The 25505-nt window shown below is 53.9% G+C and overlaps 1 protein-coding gene across 2 annotated transcripts; it reads right to left on the bottom strand.

The window, feature by feature from the left end:
* Positions 1-2512: 2512 nt before the first annotated feature.
* On the bottom strand, positions 2513-24445 carry GLTP (glycolipid transfer protein). 2 transcript variants are annotated; one of them, XM_008540016.2, is made up of 5 exons: positions 24185-24445; positions 9259-9317; positions 8074-8207; positions 5294-5444; positions 2513-3658 (listed from the first exon to the last, which is right to left on the bottom strand). In XM_008540016.2, the coding sequence occupies exons 1-5, from the start codon at positions 24285-24287 to the stop codon at positions 3476-3478; spliced, it is 630 nt and encodes a 209-aa protein (XP_008538238.1). In that variant the 5' UTR covers positions 24288-24445; the 3' UTR covers positions 2513-3475. The 2 variants fall into 2 exon arrangements, with proteins under 2 accessions (XP_008538238.1, XP_008538239.1); XM_008540017.2 differs by having other exon boundaries at positions 22967-24320.
* Between the last annotated feature and the right edge of the window lie 1060 nt (positions 24446-25505).

Genomic DNA, 25505 nt, shown 5'->3' with positions numbered 1-25505 from the left:
AACCCAAGGTGGATGTTCCTCCTCCGTTCTCCCATAACCCTCTTTAAATGGTGATAATTGGGTCAACACTGAATGATTATGCAGCCAAGCACCTGCCCAGGCAATTTCATGGACGCTCAGTGAGCTGGGAGCCATTAGTAAGTATCCCCTTTGTGCAGGTGAGGAAACGGAGGCTCAGAGAGGTGAAGTGATTTGTCCGAGGCCGCTCAGCTAGTCAATATCAGCGCTAGGACTCCAATACTCCGTCACATCCCCATGCAACCCACATCACGTGAATATATCGTGCGGTTTTATTGAACGCTTACTAAGACAGCTTGCTATGCTTCAAACACTTCCACGCTTTGCAAATAGTAACATTTCAGCCTCAACCTGTGAGGTGGGTTTTAGCAAGAACCCTGTGGTACGGAAAAGGAAACAGGCTTCTTTATGGAGAAGGGAGCTTCACTTCCTTGTCTGTCGCGGAGATGTGTTATAATGATTGGAACCATTGCTCAGTGAGGTTTAACTGGATGAATCCACAAGGGAATAAACGAGTCAACCCTTGTCAGACTTTTGGGCTCATTCGGGTTTCTGTGCACTGTCAGGTTAACCTGGGTCCGAGACAGCAGCTTCCACAGTGGGACCGTCCTGGCAGGAGGGTGGGTGGAAGGTGGGCTCCCTCTGTCAGCTGGCACAGAAGCAGACGGCTGAGGGGAGATACGGAGACTGATGCGAAACCCCGTGCCCCCTCTCCTGGCTGGGTCACCCTCGCCAAGTCCTCTTGCCCCGCCCCCGGTGGGTTCAGTTTCCTTATATGAAAAATGGGGCTCTTGATGCCCACATCTCAGGGCGGTTGTGAAACGAAGTGTGTGAAGCACTTGTGCAGGGCCTGGTATGCAGCTGGTGCTTAATGTATGTTCCTTCCTCCCTGCCCCAGGCAGAACCCACTTCCACTTTGACAAGGATGAAAGGGGAAGGCATAGATGCATTGCTGGCTTTGTCCCTGGGGTGGAAACCCCAAATGCTCCCAGGGGCCCGGCAGGCACCAGGAGTAAAGGAGGCCGTCCTGGGGAAATCCCAGCCTTCCGCAAAGAAATTGCCCTCCCAGTCTCGTTGTGTTACGTTCGAGACACGAAGGAAAGCTCCTTTTGTAAAGGAAGATACAGAATTTTTTTAATTTGTTGGCAGAGTTTTATATTTCTAGGAAGCCCAAAAGGAAAAAAACTTAAAAAGCAGTGAGAGCTTAGGTCAGTAGCATTCCTACTGTCAGCAATATTAGAAACTACAAGGAAATCAGAGACAGCAAAAAACTTGGTTCAGGGGCCGGCCCCATGGCCAAGTTGTTAAGTTCGCGCGCTCTGCTTCGGCGGCCCAGGGTTTCACTGGTTCAGATCCTGAGCGCCGACACGGCACCGCTTGTCAGGCCACGTTGAGGCGGCATCCCACATGCCACAACTAGAAGGACCCACAACTAAAATATACAACTATGTACTGGGGGGCTTTGGGAGAAAAAGGAAAAATAAAATAAAAAAAAACTTGGTTCAGGCGTCCATCCCTTGGCCATGCCAGAGGGAGCCTTTCCAACTGGGGATCTGACTGATGATGCACAAGACCCTTGAAGGTGGTGTGTAATTTTCAGGGTCAAGTTCAAATCCTTTGGTCTCATGATGTCTCACACACACAGCCTGCTCTGGGTCAAGCCACCAGGTCTTTATCTGTGCCCTGGAGTGTCCCCTGCCCCTCCTCCTCAGCCAGGCTCTGCCCACCCCACCCCTCCCATTGAGGCTCTCTGTCCACTGAGGACGTGGCCCCTCATCTGTGGCCCCAGGCTTCCTCTGGACACTGGTCACTCTCTGTTGTCACCACTGATTTACTGATCCCTCTTGCCCACTAGACTATCAGCTCTGTAGGAGCAGGAAGGAAGTAAAATAAATATTCCCTCTACATTTAACCTTAGTATCAGAAAAAGCATCAGCCCATGATAAAGTGCAAATAACCATGGTTCACTGGATTGGGGAGGCAACAGGGATTGGTGGGGACTGAGGCAAAGTGACGAATACATCCACTGACTCGCCCTCTCCAGCCAAGGGGGCAGTCATCTCTCAGTTCCTGCCAGGCAGTCTGATTTTTCAAAAGAAGCTAGCAATGAAGATTTTTTTTCCCTGCTTTTTCTCCCCAAATCCCCCCGGTACATGGTTGTATATTTTTAATTGTGGGTCCTTCTAGCTGTGGTATGTGGGACGCTGCCTCAGCATGGCCTGATGAGCAGTGCCACGTCCATGCCCAGGATCCAAACTGGTGAAACCCTGGGCCACCAAAGTAGAGCACGTGGACTTAACCACTCGGCCATGGGGCCGGCCCTGCCATGAAGATTTTTATGTAAAAGTTCCCCAGTTTCTCAATGTGGCAACTAGTTCTCTTTTCTTAAACCGTGGAGGCCAGAAAACAGGTACTTGGCTGGTTTTCAGTTGTAACCTCTGATCCAGGAAAAAAAAAAAAGAGAGAGAATCAAGAACCAAAAACAGCACACCAATGCGATTCCAAAATAGAGATTTCTTTATTAAGGATTATTTAGTTTCTCCATAAAAATCACCAATTGTTCCTCATTGGGTTTTTAACACACATCAGTTCTTTTGGAGTTGCTTTGTTTGCCCCAACGTTAAAAAATACAGCTCTTTTTAGCGCCAGTAAGGACAGTTAAGGCAACAAGGACGCATTCTCTTGGGTCTGAGCAGCTGGAGAGTTCCTCCTCTGCCCCTTGAGAGAACACACGTGGTAGGTAGTTTCTTAGGTTGGAAAAGCTATCCCTGAAGAAGATAATTATGCAGAAGAATGCACACAGTCATCTTCAGTCAGTAATTTGTGCCCGATAGCTTTAAAATACTCACCCCCCCACCCCCACCCCCATCATCAAAGGCTTGCTGGTTGGTTTCAGCTATAAAAAGACTGTCTGGCAAAAGACAGTGAGAAAGAACGGATCTGTGATGACAGTGCTCTGAGGCTGGGCTGTGTGAACCACAGAACACACACCAGTTTGCTTTAAAAAAAAAAAAAAATCCCGCAATCGGGGTCTTGTATAATTTTAAATCAAAGTCTTCATAGTCCTTAAAATTCCCAAAACATCATTCTGCCAGATCCTCATAAGGAAAGTGCGGTGTATGACACTGTCCCCACAGAGTCATGCTCACACAGGGAGAACCCCAAAAACCCTAGGACGTGATTTATTAGAAAAATTAATTGACTTTTACCACACGGGAACGAAGGTCTGTGTTGTTGTGAAATTCAAAGAAGATTCAGAAGTAGGATGGTTAATTATTGCTCCATTATGATAGACCCCAAAATGACTTTAAAAAACCAGGACCGTCCCCTGCAGCCCCCAGGCAGCCCCCCGCTGCTCCGGGGTGTGCGGGCCAAGGGCGGCCCTGCGATTCACAGTGATCCGGGCTGGCCCGGGTCCGCGAGTGGCCGCGTGTGGGCGGCTGTCCCCGCCGGGCGCCTACACCTTGTAGCTGAGCTCGGCGTTCATCTTGGTGTACATCTCGTAGATGACATCGATGGTGGCCGTGAAGTTGACCAGGAAGAGGCGGGTCTTCTCCAGGCACTCCTCCTCCGTCACCGCCTGCCCCTTGGAGAGCGCCTTCAGGAAGTCGGACTTGTAGGGCGCCGCGTACAGCGCTGCCTGGGGATGGCAGAGAGGGGCGGGCGGTTGAGCCGGGTGGGCACGGCGGGGTCCAGGGGGGACTTCCCGAGGTCTGTGCTGGGCAGGGGTCGGTGCTGCTCATGGCGTTGGAAGGGCAGGGAGGAGGCAATGGGCGATGTGTGTTCCCTTCTACCCCCGTGAGGGACAGCAGGAAGGACACCAGCTTTGGGGACAGACAGACCTGCGTTCAAATTCCAGCTTGTGCCGCCGACTAGCTGTGAGCCTTGAGCAAGTTACTTAGCCTCTCTGAGCCTCAGTTTCCTCATCTGTAAAATGGGGATAATAATAGCACCCACCTAATTGGGTTGCTTTTGTAAGGATTAAGGAGGTTGTGCAAAGGGCTCAGCAGGGTCCCAGGCACACAGTAGGTGCTCAGCACAGCACTGGGCACACAGTAGGTGCTCAGCGTGGATGAGCCTCTTCCCTCTGGGGTCCCTGCTCTGGAGAAGGTGAACTGCCGGCTCGGAAAACGCCCTTTCTGAGCAGGGGAGAAGACTGGGCCCGCTCATCCGAGCTGTGGCCTCTTCTGTCCTTCAGGGGGCGACCCTCCCCTGAACTTCAGGGCTTCCCCGACACTTGAAGAGTCCAGAGCATCAGAAACTCGCAGAACTGAGAGCCAGAAGGGAAAGGATGCAGCTGGATCAACAGCTTAGGCCACAAGTTGGACAGGGTGAGGGAATTACAAAAAATAATCATAACAATGGCATATTGTTATGATTGTTATATTTAAGAATATAAATAGTAATAGCCTCGATTTCGAAGGTGGCGGTTTGAGGCCTCCGGAGGGAGCGATGCTCTGCAGGAGTAGGGCGTGCTTTCACGGTGCCCCCTGGGACGGGCCCTGTCCCCAGCCCTGCCAGGGCGGACGGCCCAGAGGTGGCCATGTTTCCCGCCCGGTGACTGGCTCTTCCTGTCTGGACTGGACGGTTCCCAGCCCAGCCTGCCCACGACCTGTGCCGTGTGGGAAAGAGACTGGCCCATGGGACTGCGGTCCCCACGGGAGTGAGGCTGGGCAGGGGGTGGTGGCTGCAGGAGAAAGTGGCCACAACAGGCTGGATGAGACGAGGGGCAGCGAGAGGCGGGGTGGCCAGTGACAGTGTGGAGGGCACCCGGGGGCCTCTCGACGTCTCCTGAGTGAGCCTCCAGCCTGGTGACCCTGGAGCCTCTCAGGTCAAGGGTGGTTCTGAAGCCCTGTTTCTTGGAACCCTGGCCATCATCACCTAACAAGCCACCAAGAGCCCTGTGGGCCAGTGTCCTTTCAGCAGATGCCTCAGTGGGCACAGGGGCCCCCCTTCCTATCCCTGCCCAGGGTGAGGGTTGGGCCGAATCACGGGGGCCAGTTAGGCCAGCCCACCATCCACCTGAGGTCCTCGGAGCCTCTGCCTGGTTTCCCCCACGCCCTCCAGTCGGGCCTCCCGGGACAAGGCACCCCGACAGAAACACCACAGAACCTGCACCAGATCTCAGGCCATGGCCACGGGTGCAGCTGGCAGAGAGAGGGCAGCCCTCGCTGAGCCAACACAGGCTCCGAGGGGCCACAGCTAAGGAGCGGGGCGCGGGCAGCGGGAGTGGACCCTGCCCCCGGGTGGCCGTCCTGGGCCTGTGGGGGCTCACCTGGAAGATCTTCTGCACCACCCAGCCGTGGTACTTCTTGAGGGCCATCTCGTAGGCCTTGGTGGCGTTGACGCGGATGAGGTTGGGGTGGTTCTCGTCCCGCTCCCCATCACAGATGCTCTGGAGGAAGACCTGGATGAAGCGGAGGCCTCTGCGGCCCGAGAGGAGACGGCTCTTTAGGGTGCTGCACGCTCCCGCGCGTGGGGGACCCTCACGCACTCGGAACTCAGCACCTAGCGCGGGCCAGGGGCACGTCCACACAGAGGCGCCGCTAACCCCTCAGCGGTTCTCTCTACACTCGGCTTAAATGTAATGTGACTGCCCAGCTCGACACAGCCTGTCCCACCCGGCTGTCTACACTAGGCCTGGTGCCAGCTCCTGACCACGGTCCCTGCTGGGCTGTAGGGTCTACAAGGGCCTTGCCCGTATCCGTGGCCACGTGGCCTTCCATGGGCCAGCATGTGGCAGGTGGCCATCAGTGCCTGAGGACTGAAGCCACAGCGCTGGCCCTCATAGGGCTCATGGGCCACAGACGTGGATATGCTGACAAGCCTGGCCCAGGCCCGGGCTCCCCGCCTCTGCCACTGCCCGAGCCACGGTCTGGATCCTCCAGTGGCCACGTGAGCCCTTCCTCCAGGGGTAGGACAATACTTCAAGAGCCAGGAGGAGGGTACGGGGTATGGCAGGGTGACCGAATCGAAAATCAGATCCATCCAGCCCTTTAATCCACATCGTCTCATCTGCGGCCCCTCAGCCCCGTGAGGTTCAGCTTGGCACGACCCACCCATTTCACAGAGAAGAACACCGAAGCACCCCTGAAAGACTCAGAGGCCAGGAGGTGAACCAGCCCGATTCACCCCACGGCTGGGCTGCTGCCTTCACTGTCCCTCACTGTCCCCCTGGGGTCCCTGGATGAGCTGCTCTGCTCCCGCCCTGCGGGGGGTGAGGGTCAGGTTGGGGGGCTCTTAGGGGAAGGGGTGCTGGGCCTAAGGATTCAAGGTCTCAACGTCATCACCTACGAGGTGACGGAAATCCTCCACGCTCGCATCAGAACCCTCCGCCATCAGGGATCAGCCTGGGCTGTGGAACCAAGCATGGGATACAGTGCCAGCCCTGCCCTGGATGGCCGCCTCCCAGCACCCCTGCCTCTCCCCAACCGCTGTGATGATTCCTTCTCAAGCCCCATCCGACCCTGCTGCTGACCAGCTCTGGGCCCCTCAGTGGCTCCCCGGGAGCCCTGACCAGGCTGGCGCTCGTCCTTGTGCAATCCTGCCTCGTCTCTCCCTGCTCCCGCCTTGCACTTAGAGCCCTGGCTGGACCAGGCCCTCCTGCAGCTGCAGACGCACCGTGCCCTCCTGCCCTCCCACTTCTGCCAGGCCGTCCTCCTGGGACCCTCCTGCTCAGTCTTGGAGACTCTGCCTGGAGTCCCTCCTCCAGGAAGCCCTCCCTGACCTCTCTGGGCCCCGGGCTCTGCTATCCTGCTGTCAGGATCTACCCCTCAGCCTGACACCCTAAGAGGGGCTGTGGCTCATTCAGTGGGGCCTCCCACACGCCCAGCACCACGCCCAGCACACAGCAGGTGGGCATCCCGTGGTCCGAGTCATGTCTGATCCGGACACGAACGGTCTAACTGATCTGACATCACCATCTGCCTTGCTCCTCCTGAGAACCCCCAGAACTGCCGATGGACAGACCCAGGGCCATTGCTCATTCTGGGCCCAGGAGTCTTGTGCTGACAAAGGTGGGCAGCTTGGTGGGGGCAATTCCTAGACACGCCATGAGGGTGTTAATTATGGCCCAGCTGCCCTCTGATGCCCACCCGGCCGCACCCTCCGGGGAGCAGACTCTCCCTGTTCCATTCACCAAAGAAGCGGATGACAGGGGTTGGGGGCTAGCTTCCGGGGACGGGGAGAGAGACGGGGAGGAACACCCCTCCTGGCTCCAAGCCCTAGAGAGAGGGCAACACTGGGGACATCTGTGGGGCAGAGAATGGGTCCCTGACTTCACAGCGGCTGTTGGAGGATGTGGTGGCCACACGGCTAAAGGAGAATTCTGTAGCTCAGCGAGCAAGCTGCCTGGCCTCTCTGAGCCAGCAGCCTCATCTGTCAGATGGAACAATTGTTTGGGGCTTCACAAACAATTACGAGGACAATACGTAGAGTGGTTATGAGCAGTGACAACTCTGGGGTGAGCCTTTCTGGGTTCAGATCTCTATCAGGGTACCCTGCCTCCAGCCCACAGGACGAATCTGTTCATGTCAGATAAAAGCTCCTCCCCCTAAGATGCTGTATTTCTGTCAAGAAACTGCCATAATATACAAATCTACCACGTGTGTGATGTGACTAGCCCTAGACAGGACACCTCTGTGCAGTGCACAACCTGCACAACTGTGCTTGGCCACTCAGTCCCAGCTCTGCCCCTGTGACCTGGGCACATGATTTGGCATCTAGAAGCCCCAGTGTCCCCCTGTGAGATGGGGATAATCACCACCCCTAACTCACGGTGCGTGACATGCATTGGGGCGTATAAAGAGCCTAGCACAGCGCACAGAGGATGCGCTCACTTGCTCTGCCTCTGATGGCACTGAACAAGGACGCGTCACCATCAGGCAGGCCTGGGTATTGGGGTGCTTTTTCCCAGCCACTAACTAGCCTCACACAGAAGAGAGCCTGTGTGGAAGAAATCTGCTTACTGGCAGAGCAGATGCCGGGGGCGGTGACAGGATTGCCTGTTCCCCCAGGCCCAACAGCCACATGCGCCCTGCCCCCCGCGCCCATCACCTTTTCAGCCACATCAGCGCCAGCGTGGCCCCCACTTTGGGCCACTGTGCCCCGTACATTTCCTTCTCCACCTCCAGGATGTTCTGCAGCGTCCGGAACTTGGCTGGGTTGGTGTCATAAACAGCTTTGATTTTCTGAAATGGAGCACACGGGGTTTCCCTTTGGAAAGGCTGTCCCATGGCCGGCCGGCCCGCACGCGGGGCGGAGGGGCAGACACCGGGCCTTCCTCTCCTTCCCCCAGCACGAGGAGCGGCAGTGGGCTGGGGGGAACCATGCCCTCTGTGACCGCTCACAACCATCGAGCACCTCCCGCGAGGCAACGGGCACCGTGCTCCACGGGCGCTCCTTATTTGGTGCCCACAGCAACCCTGATGTGGCTCTGTCATTATCCCAATTTGCAGATGAGGAAACTGAGGCACAGAGAGGGGAAGTGACATGCTCGAGGTCACACAGCTGGTCCAGGTGAGAGCAGGTTCCAGCACAGGCCGGCTCCACAGTCCACGTTCTCCAACCACTGACAGCGCCTCAGACACCACGTATCTGAAGTTTCGCTTTTGTGGACAAGTAGAAATAGGCTTTTAGGATTCAAAGATGTCCAGGGACAAGGCTCCTGAGTTGGGGCCAGGCACTTGGGGTCTGAATCGCACCTCTGCCACTTCTCTGCTGTGTGACCTTAAATGGGTCCTTCAACCCCTCTGGGCCTCAGCTTCCTCATCTGTAAAATGGGGATGATGATAGCAGCAGCCTCCAAGGGCTGCTGGGGTGAAGAAATGAGACCATGCAATGCGCCCAAGCCCAGACCCGGCCCTAAGTGGATCCTCACGGGAGAGGGCCAGTGGCTGCGGGTGGCATCGCAGCTCCCAGGACTGGGGAAGGGAAGGGCCGGGCCAACGCCCTCGTGGACTGTGCTGTTTACTTCTTATGTGGTTGGAGTGGATGCAAGAACCAGTAGGTTCCTTCTCAGGTCGGCCCTTCAGACTGTGGTCCCTGTGAGGCTGTGACCCGATGGTGTGACGGCAGGGACCAAGAAGCCCAAGCCCCAAGTCAGAGGAGCCGGAGTCGAGGCTGTTATCCACGTCTCCCTCCTGTTCCTTGGCCTGGGGCCCACAGCGAGGGGCAGGGCACCGTGCCAAGCAGGTTTAGATGCCTGACGCAGGTACCAGGGCTGCCAGGCCACGTACGTACCGTGATGTTGCCACTTATGTCCGCCTTGATGGGAGTAAACACTGGGGACCCGAGGCAATCTGGGCAAGAGAAGGGAAGAGAGATTTAGATTCCCAAGGAGGGTGATATTCGGGACCGCCACGGAGGCCTGGGGACAGGAGGGGAGGTCACTTGGTGTGTCTAGGGAAAGGCGGAGTTGTTTACAGGTGGCAAAAAGGTTCGGGGGGGGAAAAAATTTGGAGCGCTGGGCTCCAGGTGAGACCATTTTCTTACTGCAGGACTTGTCAGAGCCTTTAAAATGCAACTGGACTATCTAGGGGGCAAACTCTTTTGTCCGCAAAAGTTCTGCCTAGGACAGCACTGTCCAGTAGAACTTTCTGCAACGATGGAAATGTTCTGTATCTGCATCTCCATTACGGGCCACGTGTGGCTATTGAGCACCTGAAATGTGGCGAATGTAAATTTGTAATTTTACGGAACTTTCATTCGTTTGAACTTAAATTGGGTACCGTATTGGACAGCACAGCTGCATAGTATCTGGCAGAACGAATGCTGTGAGAAACCCATCCCGGCCAACAAGGCAGGTCACCGCTAATGAACTAGCTTGGGCAGGAGACAGGAGGAGAGGGGCCAGAGTCACTAAAGATGACCTTCTCAGGCACCAGGTCACAAGGAAGAAATGAGCTGCTGCCCCAGAGGCCCCATGGTCCTGAGACTGCGTAAGAGCCCGGGAGCACACCAGCAAGGGGATCCCGGCCTCTGATCGAGGGCCTAAAAGTCAGCCCAGGACAGCCGGGGCGCGGAGCACGGTGAGCTTGGGGCAGACCGCCCACTCTGCACGCACTGGCCGTGGGGGCATTGGTACCTCCCTCCTCCCGCTTTCTGAGCCTCAGGTTTCCCATCTAGCAAGTGACGCAACAGAGCCAATGACAGGGTGCCACAAGGACGACCCACTCCCAAGACACACATTTTGTTTCTCTCTGGGATCGGAATGCTCTTCATTGTTTTTCGTTTCTCGGTGGTTCATAAAATAGCGGTGCATTTTAAAATGGGTGATGACCTCAAGTTGATGAAATGTAGACCTAGAAACGGGCAGTGCCTGGGCTTCCAGGGCTCCGCGTGACATGCGAGCAGCCTGCGGCCTCCTCTGCTCCTTTCCCTCCTCCGTGACCCCCTTGGCAGGCTGTCACGAGGCCCAGAGACATCCCACGGGTCAGAGCGCCTCGCTAAGGGCTCGGCACGGAGGAAACACGCCGGGAATGGCCGGTTGTCTCCCGAGCAGGCTCAGCATGGACTTCGCCCTCAGAGCCTGCAGACAGACAACGGTGCCTCCCCAGCGCTTCTCGCTGTCTGCACTGCTGAGTCCAGAGACCCGCCACGCCTGACACAGAGCTCAGGGGACAGACGCCCAAGCAGGCCACAGGCGGGTACCAAACCCACAGGAGGGAAACCCGGGCCAGCTTCCCCTTGCCCGGCAGGGGCCTCAGTATGCACCAACTGACCGCACGGGAGTAGGGAACTGGGGGAGGGCCGTCTGTGGGCTGAATTCCACCCAAGGTGACCCAGCACACCTGACTGGCCATATGGAACATCCTAATCGCAGCTGTTAAAGGAGATGCTTTGGGGAAACAGCCTGAGACACTATAAATGAACTAGCCCGTAACCAGAGGAAGGAAGCTGGGTGAGGGATGCAGACTGACGGGGTTTCAATCCTGGCCCAACCCCTCCCCAGCTGAGCGAGTCTCTTTGCCTCTGTGTGCCTCAGTTTCCTCACATGTAAACGGGGCCCTAATAGTACTTATTTCACAGAGTTGTTGCAGGAATTAGAAATCGTGCATTGATCACATTAGCAGAGCCCCCAGCGCATGAACACACGGTAAATGGACTTTGACCATTTTCAAGGCTTCATATTATTACTAGAGTCAAGCTCCATGGTCCGCCCGGTGTTACCAAGCTGTCTTGGAAGCCCAGGTCCCCCAGAACCTCACTGGGTGGAATGCACTCAGCCTGTGCCCCCTGCCACCTTCCACTCTCCTCCTTCCTAACCGAGGCCCCTCGTGGGGCCGGGACTGCCCCTTCGCCCTGCTGTGCTCGGCCCCTCTCCCACTCTGGTGGGGGCAAATCTCCCGCCACGGGGCCACGGAGGAGCTTCTACCAGGTAACCACAAGGAACAGCTCAGAGGGGCTGGGCTGGGGTTACAAGTGGCTTGTCCCACCTAACCCTGGGTGCTCTGGCCTCCCAGATGGGCCCACCAAAGGCATTAACAAGGTAACTACTCCATCCCACCCTTTAATCTTGCCTGATGCATCACTGACCTCATCCTGCAGAGGCAAATGTGGGGAGGTCGTGCAGTTTGCTAGCCCTGGAATGTGTCCTCTCCCCAGACACTAATCTCTGGCCCCCCCAAAGGACAACGCGTTCTAGACTTAAATAATAATGCAAGAGGGCCAAGATTGTCCTCCACTAGTGACTATTTCCTGTTGACAGTGCAGCCAGGGGTCGCCAGTGCTGCCCTCCCAGGGGCCATGCAGGTGCCATGGATGGGCTGCGTGGGGACGATCCCCCAAGGAGAGGCCGTTCCTCAGCTCAGCCGATGGCTTTCCATCCTCATCTTCCAATAACGTCCCTAGATATGATGAGGTGGACTGATGGACGGCTGGGGGGACAGCTGGTAGAGTAGGATCTTAATGGTAGAATCCACGTGGCAGGTGTACGAATATTGACGGTCAGATTCTTTCAATTTGGCTTGTTTGAAAATTTTCATATAAAATGTTGGAAAAAATATCAGGTTTTCTCTTGCTCATCAAGTCATATTTCTTCCTTGTACTTTTTCTCCGTTTCACTGTCACAGCGATTGTAGTTACACGTGTGACCCTCTGTTCTCCATCTGTCTCCCCCACAGATGTGCGCTCGGAGGGCAGGGACCAGGTCGCCTCGGTGCCCGCAGTGGCCCCAGCTGCTGGCATGGGGCCGGGCTCCAGTGGGTGCCTGGACGACACCTGTGGCGTGCTGGGTGAACGGACTGTGGGCAACGTAAGCCTCGAGGTGTATTTCCTGCCAGGCACTTTTTCTATCCACTTTCTCATAGTCCAGGTTGACCCAAAGCACTGGTTCTAAGCCCCCATCCAATCAACATGATGGAGAACATGGGACGGGGCTTGGGCCTCAGTTTCCCCGCCTGTAAATGAGAACGCTAGCAGGAGCTCCCCCGCAGGGCTGCGGTGAGGGCAGAGGCGTCTGTGCGCGCTGGCAGCAACTGTTCTGACTGCGACAGGCTGACTTCCGAGGCAAGCTATCCACGGAGAGGAGAGGAGACGGGGGCCCGGTAACAGAGCGCCATCAACCACGCACGGTGGTGTACTATCTTCTCCCAAGGATGCAGGTCATTCAATGTGCATTTTAGAGACGCAGAGGAATGTTACCCAGCTTCCTTGGCTCTGCGAACAGCCCCTGTGCGGTTCTGAGCGGCCCTGCCAGGGGCCGGGGGAGGCTGGTCGTTTGTCGTGTTCTCCTGACGGTGCGCGGTGGGTCACGAGGCCACCGCGGTCAGCAGCCCAGCAGCTGTTACTGCACGCTGTGGCCACCCGTACACAGGGTCAGATCTTCTGCTCAACTGTGCGGCACGGCCGCAGGGCCCAGGGGGCACTTCTGGAGCAGGGAGGGGGCAGAAGCGCCATCCCCGGAACCCACGTCCACGCTGGCTCCAGGGGAGCAGCCGGCAGGAAACGCATCTCTGTGTACACATAAAATGTGCACTGTGAAGCCGGTTTGGCAGCGTCTGCGAGCGGCCTCTGGGCTCAGCCCCCTCGCCTTCCACAGCCCAGAGGTGCTGTGTGAACAGGGGCGCTCCAGGAGCAGCTGAGCTGACACCTGCTCCCACTTGACCCACGGAAGGCTCTGGACTTCTGTTTGTCCTCAGTGCAGTCCAAGGCCGCTAGGCCCAGAAAAGCCAAGTGACTCACCCAGGGTCACACAGCGAGAGCCGGGCACTCAGACACAACTGCAAAGGCAAGTCTGGTTCCACCACTCCCTCGCCTTGCTGTCTAGAATATTCCCATCGGTGTGAACTCAACAAAAGTGAGAGAACTCTGGCAGGAAAACCAGAAGATAGATTTTAATCCCTAAGCACATGGTGGCCTTTCTAGCTGGCCCCTGCTCTGGATGGAGCAGGACGCATTTCTAGCAGGTTATGCGGCCTCACCTATCCCACAGAAGGCAGCCCTGCCCCAAAATTACCTTTCTTGTTTTACCAGTTTTGCGGTTCCCCCAAACTTGTTTTTTTACTGCAGTCAGCAAACAAGCTCTATATGCCATGCAGAACCTGCCAGGAGGGAGGCAGGGGGCTGGCATGGTTTTCCAGTTCATTATCTTACCTCCAGGGAGAAAGGAAGGTGTCCCCAAAATAACAAAGAACAAAAGAAAAATCAGATACAATCCCACCTTCTTACTTTATAGGACCAGCTCTAATGGGCACAGATTCTTTTTCATTACTTTTTTTTGGTGAGAAAGATTGGCCCTTAGTGAACATCTGTTGCCAATCTTCCTCTTTTTTCTTTCCTCCCTAAAGCACCAGTACATAGTTGTATATCCTAGTTGTAGGTCCTTCTAGTTCTTCTATGTGTGACACCACTACAGCATGGCTTGATGTGTGGTGTGTAGGACTGTGCCTGGGATCCCAATCTGCGAACCTCGGGCCGCAGAAGCAGAGCATGTAAACTTAACCACTATGCCACTGGGCCAGCCCCTGGGCACAGATTCTAAATACAGTCAAGCCTTGGTTATCTGGAACATGTGGCAAGTGGCCCCTTCTGTTTAGTGTAGGTTTTTCTAAGTATGCTACTTAACCCATAAGGTATGAGGAAAAGACCAATAAATCTGATTACAAACCCAGAAATCTTCTATATGGGGCTGGGGGTAAATCTCATCACCAATAAAGCCAAACAACAAACTGATGGGAGGACAGGGGTGTTTAATCTGTGAAACAAATATCACAGACAAGAATATTATCCTTAATATGTAAAGAGCTCTTACAAACCAATAAGAAAACCCAACAGTCCTATACAAAAATGGGTAATTTACAGAAGAAATGAAAAGATGCTTAATCTCAATAAGAAAAAGAAAACAAAACTAAAACAGTGAAATATTTTCCATCTATCACATATGAGTGAACGAAGCTTTTCTAGTTCAACTATTCTAGATGGAACGCATCAAAATGTAATACGAACATCCCTGCTTTCGTAGAGCAAGCCATTTGCAGTTTTCCTAACAGGGTCATCATTGAAAGTATGAATTATGATAAAGGTGTGACCGAGTATCATCACCGCCCTCCTCAACCCTTCACAAATGGCTCTGCATGGCGTGTTTTGGGGGTTTTAGAAAAGCTTTGCACAGTTTTAAAAATACTCCTCTTGGGGCCAGCCCTGTGGTGCAGTGGTTAAGTCCAGCGCACTCTGCTTCAGCAGCCCAAGTTCACAGGTTCCGATCCTGGGTGCAGACCTACCCCCCACCCTCCCCCCCCGACCCCCGTCAAGCCATGTTGTGGCGGTGTCCTGCATACAAAACAGAGGAAGACTGGCACAGACATTGGCTCAGTGACAATCTTCCTTAAGCAAAAAAAGAGGAGGATTAGCAAAGATGTTAGCTCAGGGCCAATCTTCCTCAGCAAGTAAATAAATAAATCTAGATAGATAAAAAAGAAAAAAAAATCCTCTTTCTGACAGTTGGCGGTCCCTTCCTCCTGCTTCCTCTGTAGGGCTTTGATTCCGCTAGATACTTAGAAAACAAATAGCCAACTGTGTCAGCATCACCCGCACAGTAAGAAGAAACAGCCAGCAAGCAGGCATTGTGCGTGACCTCCGTGACAATTCTGGCTGGACAAGGGGCATTTAGGGCCTCCTGCCCGGGTCTTTGCCATGGTTCAGATGGGGGAGATTGCCCCGAGAGCAGAATTCCCCGTAAGCCAGCAGTCACCTCATGCCACGCAGGCTCAGGCTCATTTCCTCTTTCCCTGGCCTCATCCTGGTTGGAAAGCACCGGCTGTGATGCTCTGAGCAACCACAGCGCACTTCTGAAGTTTCCACCCAAGCTGCCCGTCAACACCTGCCTCTTCCAACAACCGTCTGTGACAATAGGTGAAGTTCCCGACATCGGGCCATGAGGTGCCCATCACCCTGCCAGGCCCACCCTCTTATTTCATCTCAGGCCTCATTTTCAGTCAAGAATCAAAAGCATTCCATTTCTAAGACACACAGCTTCGCTTTCAGCCTGTGCGATTCAGGACGGGGATGCCTAAGCCAACCCACAAATACTCCCTAAAGGAAAGATAGGATGCTGTGCCGGGATGCTGGGAGCCTGGTTTGGGGAGGTTCTATTTCAAACTCATCTTCTTTTTTTTCAATAGCTGGGTAATAAGGTTCAGTTGCTAAACTCATGGGGCAGATGAACTTTACAGGTCCTGGTTACAAGGATCATAATGGGAGGCACTCAAATTACAGCTGAGAGAGATGAATCATTTATTAATCCACTGGGGGGGTGTGTGTGTGTGTGTGTGAGAGAGAGTGATGGCTCAGTTTGCAATAAGGTCTATTTTGAAGGATAAGAGCCCTGAGGATGCCCACCTTCCTAAAACTAATTTCCCCTCTAATTTCTAGCTAAAGAGGAAAGAAAGAATGTTTACAAAACAATGCAAAATGTTGCTTTTAAACATCAGCCCCATGACATGCCAACTCTTTGTCCACAATTGCCCCCTTTGGCAAAAATCAGCCTTGAACTGGGAATGCAGTTTGGGAAAATGATTTCTCTAACTTGCTGTGTGACCTGGAAAAATGAGTTAACCTCTCTGAGCCCCAGTTTCTTCATTTGTAAAATGAGGCTAATAATACACTCCATCTCATAGCGTTGTTGTGAGGCTTAAATGAGGTTGTATAAATAAAGGGCTTAGCACAGTTTCTGGCACTCTTTAACGCTCAATAAAAAAAGAAGGTATTCTTTGTGCTTATTATTACTATAATATATCATTATTTTCATCTTTCCCAACAGGCAAACCTTTTCTTTAGAGAGGAAATCCAGAAAATAATGATGCCAATAATTAAAATCTAAGGAGTGGGGCCGGCCTGGTGGCATAGTGGTTAAGTTCGGCACGCTCCGCTTCGGCAGCCCAGGTTTGCAGGTTCGGATCCCAGGTGTGGACCTACACTGCTTGTCAGCCATGCTGTGGCCGCAACCCACACAGAAAACAGAGGAAGACTGGCACAGATGTTAGCTCAGGGTGAATCTTCCTTCCCAAAAAAAGAAAAGAAAAGAAATCTAAGGAGAAAGAGAGGCAGGGAGGTGGGAGAGGAAGGGACAGAAAACGAGATGGATTGATTGGTGTGGGTAAAATTAGCAAGAACCCTCCAGTCATAAAACAACGACTGCATTCCAGACCATTGAAAAAGAGATCTCAGAAGACAGTGGAGAGGAACCCTGGGGAACAGCAATGCCGAAAATGAATCATTTCTGAGCGTGGGGAAGTGCAAGGCAGCTGCCTAACCACAGGGTAGAAAGCGGAGGTTTTTATGGGACGCTGGGGAGGGCTGATGGCTGCAATGACTTTTAAAAGCTCAGATACAGTTAACACTATAACAATGAAAAAAAAAAAAAGGCCCTGATACAAGTAACACTGTATGAATGTAACAAAAGGAGTGAACATCCACCCAGGCCATTTTAAACTGAAACGATGAAACCTAAGACTGGAACCCAGCGCTTCCATTCCGACAAGCTCATTGAAATCAGCACATTGTCACGCCCGACGAGAACTTCCTATCCTGGCCGCCACCCCAAACAGCACGAAGGGGCCCTTTTTGCCCTGGAAGAGACTTGGAGCGTGCTGGCCTCTCTTGTTGCAGGGCCAGCCCACTGCAAAGCCCCGTGGGCCACTTTCTAGCTGTGTGACCTAGTCAAATCCCTTCACCTCTCTGAACCTCACTTTCTTCTTCAGTAAAATGATGCCAATTCCGCCTAATTCATAAGGTCATTGTGAGGCCTGAAAATGGTATCGGCTAGTGCAATTGGAGGCACATGGGAGCCACTCAAAACAGGGGTTATGCTAGCTCCGATCGGGTCATGCATTATATTTGACAAAGCCCTTTGTCAGGCATTCTTGCCAGTTGAACACTGGCAGGGCATCTACGCTACGCCAGGCGTACTGCGGGGCCCTGGGAGGGCCCACCTTCTGCCTCTGCGGGATTCACAGGGGGCATCGTTCCTCCAAGCAGCCCCGTGCAGCGACGCCACACAGAGGAGGAATGGAGGCGAGGAGGAGCTGGATGAGCCGGCAAGAGCCAGTGGACACTCGCGTCTTCTCCCTTCTGCTTCTCCATCCTACCCACTCCAGGAGGGAGGCCGGACCTCAGCCCCCGAGCTCAGAGCCAGTCTTCTGACCACGGAGGTTCCAGGGGATCTAATCACAGCACTGGGACAGAGCAAGCAGGCCCACTGCTCTGGGCTCTGTGCTGGCCTTTGGGTGTTATGAGGCCGCTGGGAATTCTCGGACTTAGCAGCCGGGCAGCACAGCTGGCAGTTGGCCACCAAGACGCAGAGAAAGTTTCCTTTTGGAAGATCCTTGCTTCCGAAGGGTTGTGTGACAAGAGGTGCAGTTTCTAAAGGCCTGAGGCTGTCTGTCCGACCTGAGCAAAGGTGGACTGATTCTGGGCACTGAGCACCAAATCATTTTGGGAGATCACCTCCACTGACCCTCCTGGGAAGCCCCGCTTCCCTGCTTTCCAGTGAGGGCTGTAGGCTCAGAGAGGAGGAGAACTTGTACGTGGACACACAGCTTTGACACCATAGAACCAGGACTCAGGCTCAGGGTGGCTGAGCTTGATGCCAACGCCCGTGTTTCTTTCCATTCATCTGACTAAGGTGTTCCAAGTACGGACTCAGCGGACGACAGACCCAGGTTCAAAGCGACTTCTCCCTGCTGAGCCTTGAAACAGCCATCTCACGGGCTGTTACAGAGACAGGATAACAACGCAGCCAGCGGCAGCCCTCTCCCCTGGAGTGACTCGGTTCTTGCTCAGGCCAGATGAGATCGCGAGCGTGATGCATCGGAATGACACACAGTAGGGGCTCCAAAATGCCAAGAATCGAATCCTCGCTTCCCACTCGCAAATGCACTTCAACTGACAACGAGTGTCTGCAGGCAGTTTCAAAACCGCAAAACCCATGGCAGAAAGTGTGTACGCGGCTCCCTCCGCGACAGGACACTGTTTCTTCCTCCTAGAGGCATCCCTCCCAGACTCACAGTCCATATCTCGTTCCTCCAGAATCCAGCTCTCAACACTCAACCGAAATGATAACCAGCCTGCCATGGTGAGAGGGCGGCACGGCTTATCCTTCTTGATATCTTCTAGACAAAACCAAAAATAAACATATATATTTGTATAAACTTAAAAAAACGCAAACCCATTGCGGAGATGTGGTAGGTGGTCCCAAGTTCTGGAAGGTGCAATGGAGGGAACAAGTTCCCCTAAAGATGGGGAGCTTCCTTATCACAGGCCAGGGGTGCTGGTGGGGCTGCTTCCTAGGCAGTTCACGTGATGTTCCAATTACAGGAAAAATGGACCTGTTTGGGCCTCTCCACGGGTGACTTCCACATCCCAGGCATTCAAATTGGCATTCAAATGAGCAAGAGGTGTGGGCCCAGCTCGGCAGGCCAATTATGCGGCACACACCTCAGAGGAAACCTGCATATGTGGTCTGTGGTTCCCAGCATCTCAGACAAGTCACTGCGGTGCCAGCAGAGCAGCAGAGGCACTGGACTTCTTGAGCCATGCAAGCTGGCTCCACTGGGGGGTGCTTCTCCTCTAGCGGCCAGGAAGCCAGGACAGCAGGCAGGCACATGGCCAAAAGCACTGCATAAGGCGCCCAGAGGCCTGAGTTCTAGTCTGGCTCTACTGGTCACTCACTGGCTGTGTGACCCTGAGCAAGTCACCTAACCTCTCTGGTCTCAGTTCCTTTGGCCATAAAACAAACAGGTAATTCTGCGCTTCTGGGCTGCCATTGGCCCCCCAAAATAGAGCGAACACTGAACCAAAGTGATGGAGAAGCACTCTTTTTTGTGTTACTCTAGAACTAATTAACGAGTGCCAGATACTATGAGGCCTGATTCAGTGGATAACCATTTAATTAAGCAAAGAGGGCTGAATGAAGAAAAATCACCCTCAGAATTTGGATCTCAAGAACTGAGAGGCAGAAATCACTACCTTCAGCTCCCACATCTTTGGTTTCTCCCTAAACCGCGAGAGCAAACCGGTGTCACCTCATGCATCAACTCTAAATGACCCAGAGTAGTTGTGTTAAGAACGATGCTGAGGCTGTGTCTAGACTCAAAGAGGAAAACAGTATCATGACTGATTAATGATGCCTGCCATGGGTACAGGATATGTTATATATTTTAATTTTGTCCTGCATTTTAATTTACAAAGAGAGAGAAAAAGCAAAACACTTTTAGAGAGGACCCAGTAAAAATGAGAATGGAACTGGAAGCATTCACTCAGCAAAGATCACTAGCCCTCCGAGTGCTAGGCACTGAGAGGACTCAAAGCGTCAGAAGGTGATAGGTTCTGCGGGAGTCGATGGGAGTCAGGAATGACACTCTGGATGAGGTGACCCCTAAGCTGATTCCTTAAGGTAAGTGGAACCCAGCCAAGCAAAGGAAGGTGCTGGGCTGCTCAGGAGTGGTGCACCAGGCAAAGAGACCGACATGGGTAAAGCTCCAGACGCCAGAGATGGCAGGGCACCATTTGTGGGGCTGCAAGCCATTCAGAAAGGCTACAGCACAGATTTCAAGGTGAGGTAATGGGGAGCCACTGAGGCTTCTAGGTAGGGAGTGACAAGACTAAATGACATCTAAGTCTGTCTCCGCCCCACCGCCCCCGCCCTCCAATTGTCACTCCAGAACAGAGGCATAACTGACCTAAAGGGTGAGTGAGCAGGCCTCCCAGAAGTCAGCTGCAAACTGATCAGTCAGAGGTGAGATCTGATTACTGGATCAAGGTGGAGGAAGACGGACACAGGGTCGGCTGCTAAGTGGATGTAGTAAAACTCGTACAACTGGCAAGAGTCAAGCTGGAGATAGGGAGACGTGCTGGCCCAAGATGTGGATTCCCTAAGCCACATCCGACCTGCAGCCAAAGAATCAGCATTCACGAAGCCCAGACCAACCAATCTGTCACAAACCACACTGGATGAAGGTTTAAGAAATGTGGTTGTGGCTGGCCCTGCAGCGTAGTGGTTAAGTTTGGCGCACTCGGCTTCAGTGGCCCAGGTTCGGTTCCCGGGCACGGACCTACACCACTTACTGGCAGCCATGCTGTGGCAGCGACCCACAGACAAAATAGAAGAAGGTTGGCACAGATGTTAGTTCAGCAACAATCTTCCTCAACTAAAAAGAGGAAGATTTGGCAACAGATGTTAGCTCAGGGCCAATCTTCCTCACCAAAAAAAAGAAGAAGAAGAAGAAGAAGAAGAAGAGGAAGAAAGGAATGTGGTTGCTCTAATAGGCTAAAAGCCTTCACAACCTTCAACTCAGCAACTGCACTTCTAAAAATTAGAAACAACCAAAGACGTATGCAAAGAAATATATACAAGATGTTCACTGTGGCATTGTTTACTAGAGCAAAACAATGAGAAGCAATGTAAATGTCCCACAGCAGGGGACTGATTAAATAAATTATGGCCACATTCAAACAACAGAATTGACGTGGAAGGATGGTCATGCTGTACTGTTGGGTGGATTTTCCCTTCAAGGTCTATTTTCCCTTAAAGATGGATATAAATGAGTTTGGAAGGAAAATACTCAGAAACGTCAGCAGAGACTTTTTTCTTTAAAAATAACCTTACCTCCAAAGATTGTGAGAGGATTAAGTGAACTGATGTACAAAGAACCCTTAGCGCATAGTAAGTGCTCAATAAATGACAGGGAGATTTTTATTTATCATTTCTTCTTGCTTATTTTCCTGAGATCTGAGAAACAGATCTTCCTTGCAGAATTGAATACTTTTTAAAAACGCAGCTTTCAGCCCTTTGCCATATTTATCTTGAGAGCAGTGGTTCTCAAACAGGGGTGATTTGGTCTCCCACCAGATATTTTCGTTTGTCACAATTTGGGTAGAGGAGGTGTTACTGGCATCTAGCAGATGGAGGCCAGGGATGCCACCGCACATCTTACAATGCACAGCACAGCCTCCCCAACAAAAGATGATCCAGCCCCAAATGTCAGCTGTGCCACAGCGGAGAAACCCTGATTTGGAGGCAACTGCCACTGCAATGCCTTTCAGACCTTGTGTCCCTTATCTCAGACCTGCTCCATTCAAGAGACACTGACACCACCCAGATCATCCTGGATGGCCCCAAGATCTAGACGCAACCCCTGTGTTAGAGCTGACAGCAGATCCCAATTGATCCCTGAGTCCCAGAGAAAAGCTACCGGAGGGAGCATCCTCCTATAACCTAAAGCCTCAGGAGAAACTCTCCCCTCAGAAGAGACAGTGGCTCGAAGTGGATGATCACAATCTTTTAGAGTGCTAAGAATTATCCTCTGTGGGCCGACCCACTGAGGCTTCTGTATAAAGGGCGCCTCTGTCAACAGATGTGACGGCCCACATCCCCCGGCTCGCAGGAAAGACAAGGATCCTTTGAGATCAGGGAAAGGGAGGAGGGGACGTTCTCAGTCCTGGCACCAGATCACTGCTGGTTCCAGCTGCCACCATCCCCCTTCCTCTAAAAACAGCCAGACAATTGCATCGAATGAAGGTGCCCCCAAATGCAGAACTGACAGGGCAACTTTGCCGAAGATAAGAGAGGAAATGGCCCCAGAGCTTAACTCAGGGTTTCTCCACCTCGGCACTGCTAACATCGGGGGCTGGACCAATTCCTTGTGGGGGGGCCATCCTGTGCATTGTGGGATGTTTTGCAGCATCCCTGGCTTCCACCCACTAGACGCCAGTAGCATCCTCTCCACCCCCCATAGTGTGACTACCAAAAAATGCCTCTAGACATTGCCAGATGTCCCCTGAGGGGCAAAACTGCTCTTAGTTAAGAACCACCAGCTCAAAGAGATTCAGAATCCTTGTCCAGAGCGAGCTGGCTCTGTCCTATAAATGTTCATAGAACCAAAGAGGAGAAAGACAGAGAAAAAAACGGTCACAAAAATAAACTCCTCAATGCTAAAGCCAGTTAGCTTCTAAGCCCCCTGCCTGGAGATTCAGCGTTATCTCAACACTGTGATACTGATAATAAGAATGTTCTGTACATTCAACAAGCACTGACTGGGCACCAGGCACTGTTCTGGGTACTGGGGATGCAGCAGTGGACGTAAAGGACCAACACCATGCTCTCGGGTTGTTTACCCACGTCTGAGAATCATGCAAACCAGGAAATTGTCCTCACTCAAACACTGATGAGTCCTCTAATATAGGAAGCACCACAACTAGATCCAAGGACTTCTGCCATAACCATTCTCCCAACAGCTAAGATCTTTTTGGCACCCAAGGCCTCAGAGATTTACACACACCACGCATTTACTCCTTGCAGCTGGCCCAGGAGATCAGCATCCCCACCTCACAGATGGGGACACTGAGGCTCAAGAAGTGGAGGAGGAGAGCTGGGATATGACTCCGCCTACCACAACCACCCCAGAGCTCCCAGCAGCACAGCTACCACCCACAACGAGCCCTGATCACCCACCCACTTGCCCTGGGTGCCACATCTCCTCCGGCCAAGTCAGCGTTAAGGTTCTTTCAGTTTGTAGGTTTCAGCTGGACTCTGCCCTGAGGCCTGGGATCTTCCTGCAAAGTCCAGTGAACCAGCAGGGCAGGGCACTGGGTGAGCTCACATGGAAGAGAAGAAAGCAGAGGCTCAGGTTGCATCCCTCACCCAGGACCCGAAAGGCAAAGGGCAGGGCAGATAGCACTGTCTTCTCTTTCCCATTTTCCATCCAAGGCCTGGGCTGCGCTGAGGGAGGGGAGGTGGATGGGGGGGTGGGGAGGGGGCAGGGATCCAAGACTGGCTGAGGGACCGCCTTCCAAGTGTTCCTGTGACCTTCCTTGACATGACATATGGGGGAGGGTCTTCTTCCTTTAGAGCCCAGACTGAGGGAGGGATTCATGCCAAGCACCCTACATCTGATGTCACCCTACAAAGCAGCTCCCCTGGTCCTGGCCCCTGTTCTAAATGGAGGAAAAACTTTAGGTCGTTCCCCCGAGAAAGGGGCCCTGGAGTTCTGTGACTCCATCTTCCAAACTCTGCTCCTCACCTGCCAGGCTTCCTGCCTTTGGAGTGTGTGTGGGGTGTCTTTGGTCTGGAATGGGGGAAGAAGGGTTCACAAGGTCCCGTGGGGGAGAGGCTGGGAGAATTTAAGGACAAAAGAGGGTTTATGAAATGGGAGGATTCATTTTAAGGAGAGAGTTGAGAGCCGTTCTGAAAGGGAAAAAGGCGATGATGGACTGGGATGAAGGACTTGGGGGGAGAAGGGGTGGGGTGCTCTAGGGGAGAAGGAGGATTGGCGAACTGGGGATTTGGAAGAGTAAGGGGTGTCTGGGGAGATGAACGATTGGGGAGCCCAAGGAAGTGGCGTGTTGGGGGAGGGCATCTGAAGGATATTGGTGGAATGCGAGGTGTCTGGAGATGAAGGAGTGGAGTGCCCAGGGGAGATGGAGGATTTGGAAAGCTCTGGGAGGAGGTGGAGGATGTGACATGTTCGGAGGAGAGAGGATCTGGAAGTGATCTGGGGTAGGGAGAATTTGGGGTGCCTGATGGGAAAGGGGATCCTGGGGGCCCGGGGAAGTAGGATTTGGGGTGTCTAGAGAAGGGACGGCTTGGGGATGCTCAGGAGGAGGATTCGGGTGCGTCTGGCAGCGCTCCCGGGCCGGGCTGCCGGCCGGCTCCCCGCTTCCCCCGGCTCACCGAAGAAGGGCGGCAGGTGGGACACCGCCTCCAGGAAGGGCCCCGTCTCGATCTGCTTGTCCGCGGGCAGCGGCTTCAGCAGGTGCTCGGCCAGCAGCGCCATTTCGGGGTCGAGGCCCGCGGTGATGCCCCAGCCGGCGCCGCGGGCGTCCACGCCGCCCCCCGGGCCGCCGCCGTCACCGCCGGGGCCGTCACTGCCGCCCGCCGCAGGCCCCGGGGACGCCAGCGTCGCCACTTCCGCCCGCGCCGCGCCCCGCGTAGCGAGCGCTCAGCGCCGCCCGCCGGCCGAGCGCCTAAGCTGCCCGCCGCGCAGCCCCGCCCCCGCCCGCTCCGGGCCAATCCGCGCCCGCCGCCGCGCCCGCCCGCCCAATCCGCGCCCGCCGCCACCTCCCCAGCGCCGCCATTGGCCAGGGGGCGGGGCCGGCCGGCCCCGGCGCGGAAGCGCGCGGACTGGTGGAGCCAGGTCCGCCCCGGCGAGCCGCTCCCAGGTGAGCCTTCCCCAGGTGTGCTTCCTGCCGCCTCCCCCCAACGCGGGCGGGCCCACTCGGGCCGGGTCCCCACCTGCTGGGGGCGTGGAGCCGCCCAGGTCACAACTCAGAACCCACCCACCAGCCCAGGTCACAGCCCAACCCAGCCAGCGCCCCTCAGCACACCTGTTTCACCCCAAACAGAGCCTATCCTCCAAGAGCCCCAAGCGACCTTTTGGACACTGCTTACTCGGGTCTGGATTATCTTTAGCCACAACCGGCGGGGACACTTGATTCTTCTCTTCCAATGATCTTATACCTGTTGGACACTGCTCAAGTCACAAGTTATGTCAGCCACGCTTAACTAGAACTCGTTTCCCGAAATCCGGGGGCCAGTCTGACCTCAACAGTCTGATGTTACCTGATGGACCCAGCGCAGTTTACAATCCAACTCAATCACCACCTGACTGAGCACTCGTTTCCCCAAACCTAACCTCACCCCGGCAGCCCAGGGTACATGCTTGCCACAACCTGAAGCACAATTCATCTCAGCCACAGCCCACCTAGATGCTGTGTCCTCAAACCCAGAGCCCAGTTTATCCAAAAACCTAGCACACGGTTGTTGAGAACTTCTCATTCATTCCAGAATATTCGTCTTGCCCCCACTATGTGACATGCACTGTGCTAGGCATTGAGGATAAGGGATAAACAGTACAATAAAATCTCTGCTCTCGTGGAGCCGACATTCTAGTTGGGGAGACAACACAGTACAATACACAGATAACAATTTCAGGCTCTGAGTATAAATGGAGAAAATGAAATAGAGTGGAGTGACAGGGCATGATTGAGGGCAT

The sequence above is a fragment of the Equus przewalskii genome, chromosome 7, assembly GCF_037783145.1.
Source record: "Equus przewalskii isolate Varuska chromosome 7, EquPr2, whole genome shotgun sequence".
NCBI classification, from domain to species: Eukaryota; Metazoa; Chordata; class Mammalia; order Perissodactyla; family Equidae; genus Equus; species Equus przewalskii.
The sequence above is the reverse complement of the archived record's forward strand: the minus strand, read 5'-3'. Positions and strand labels throughout refer to the sequence as shown.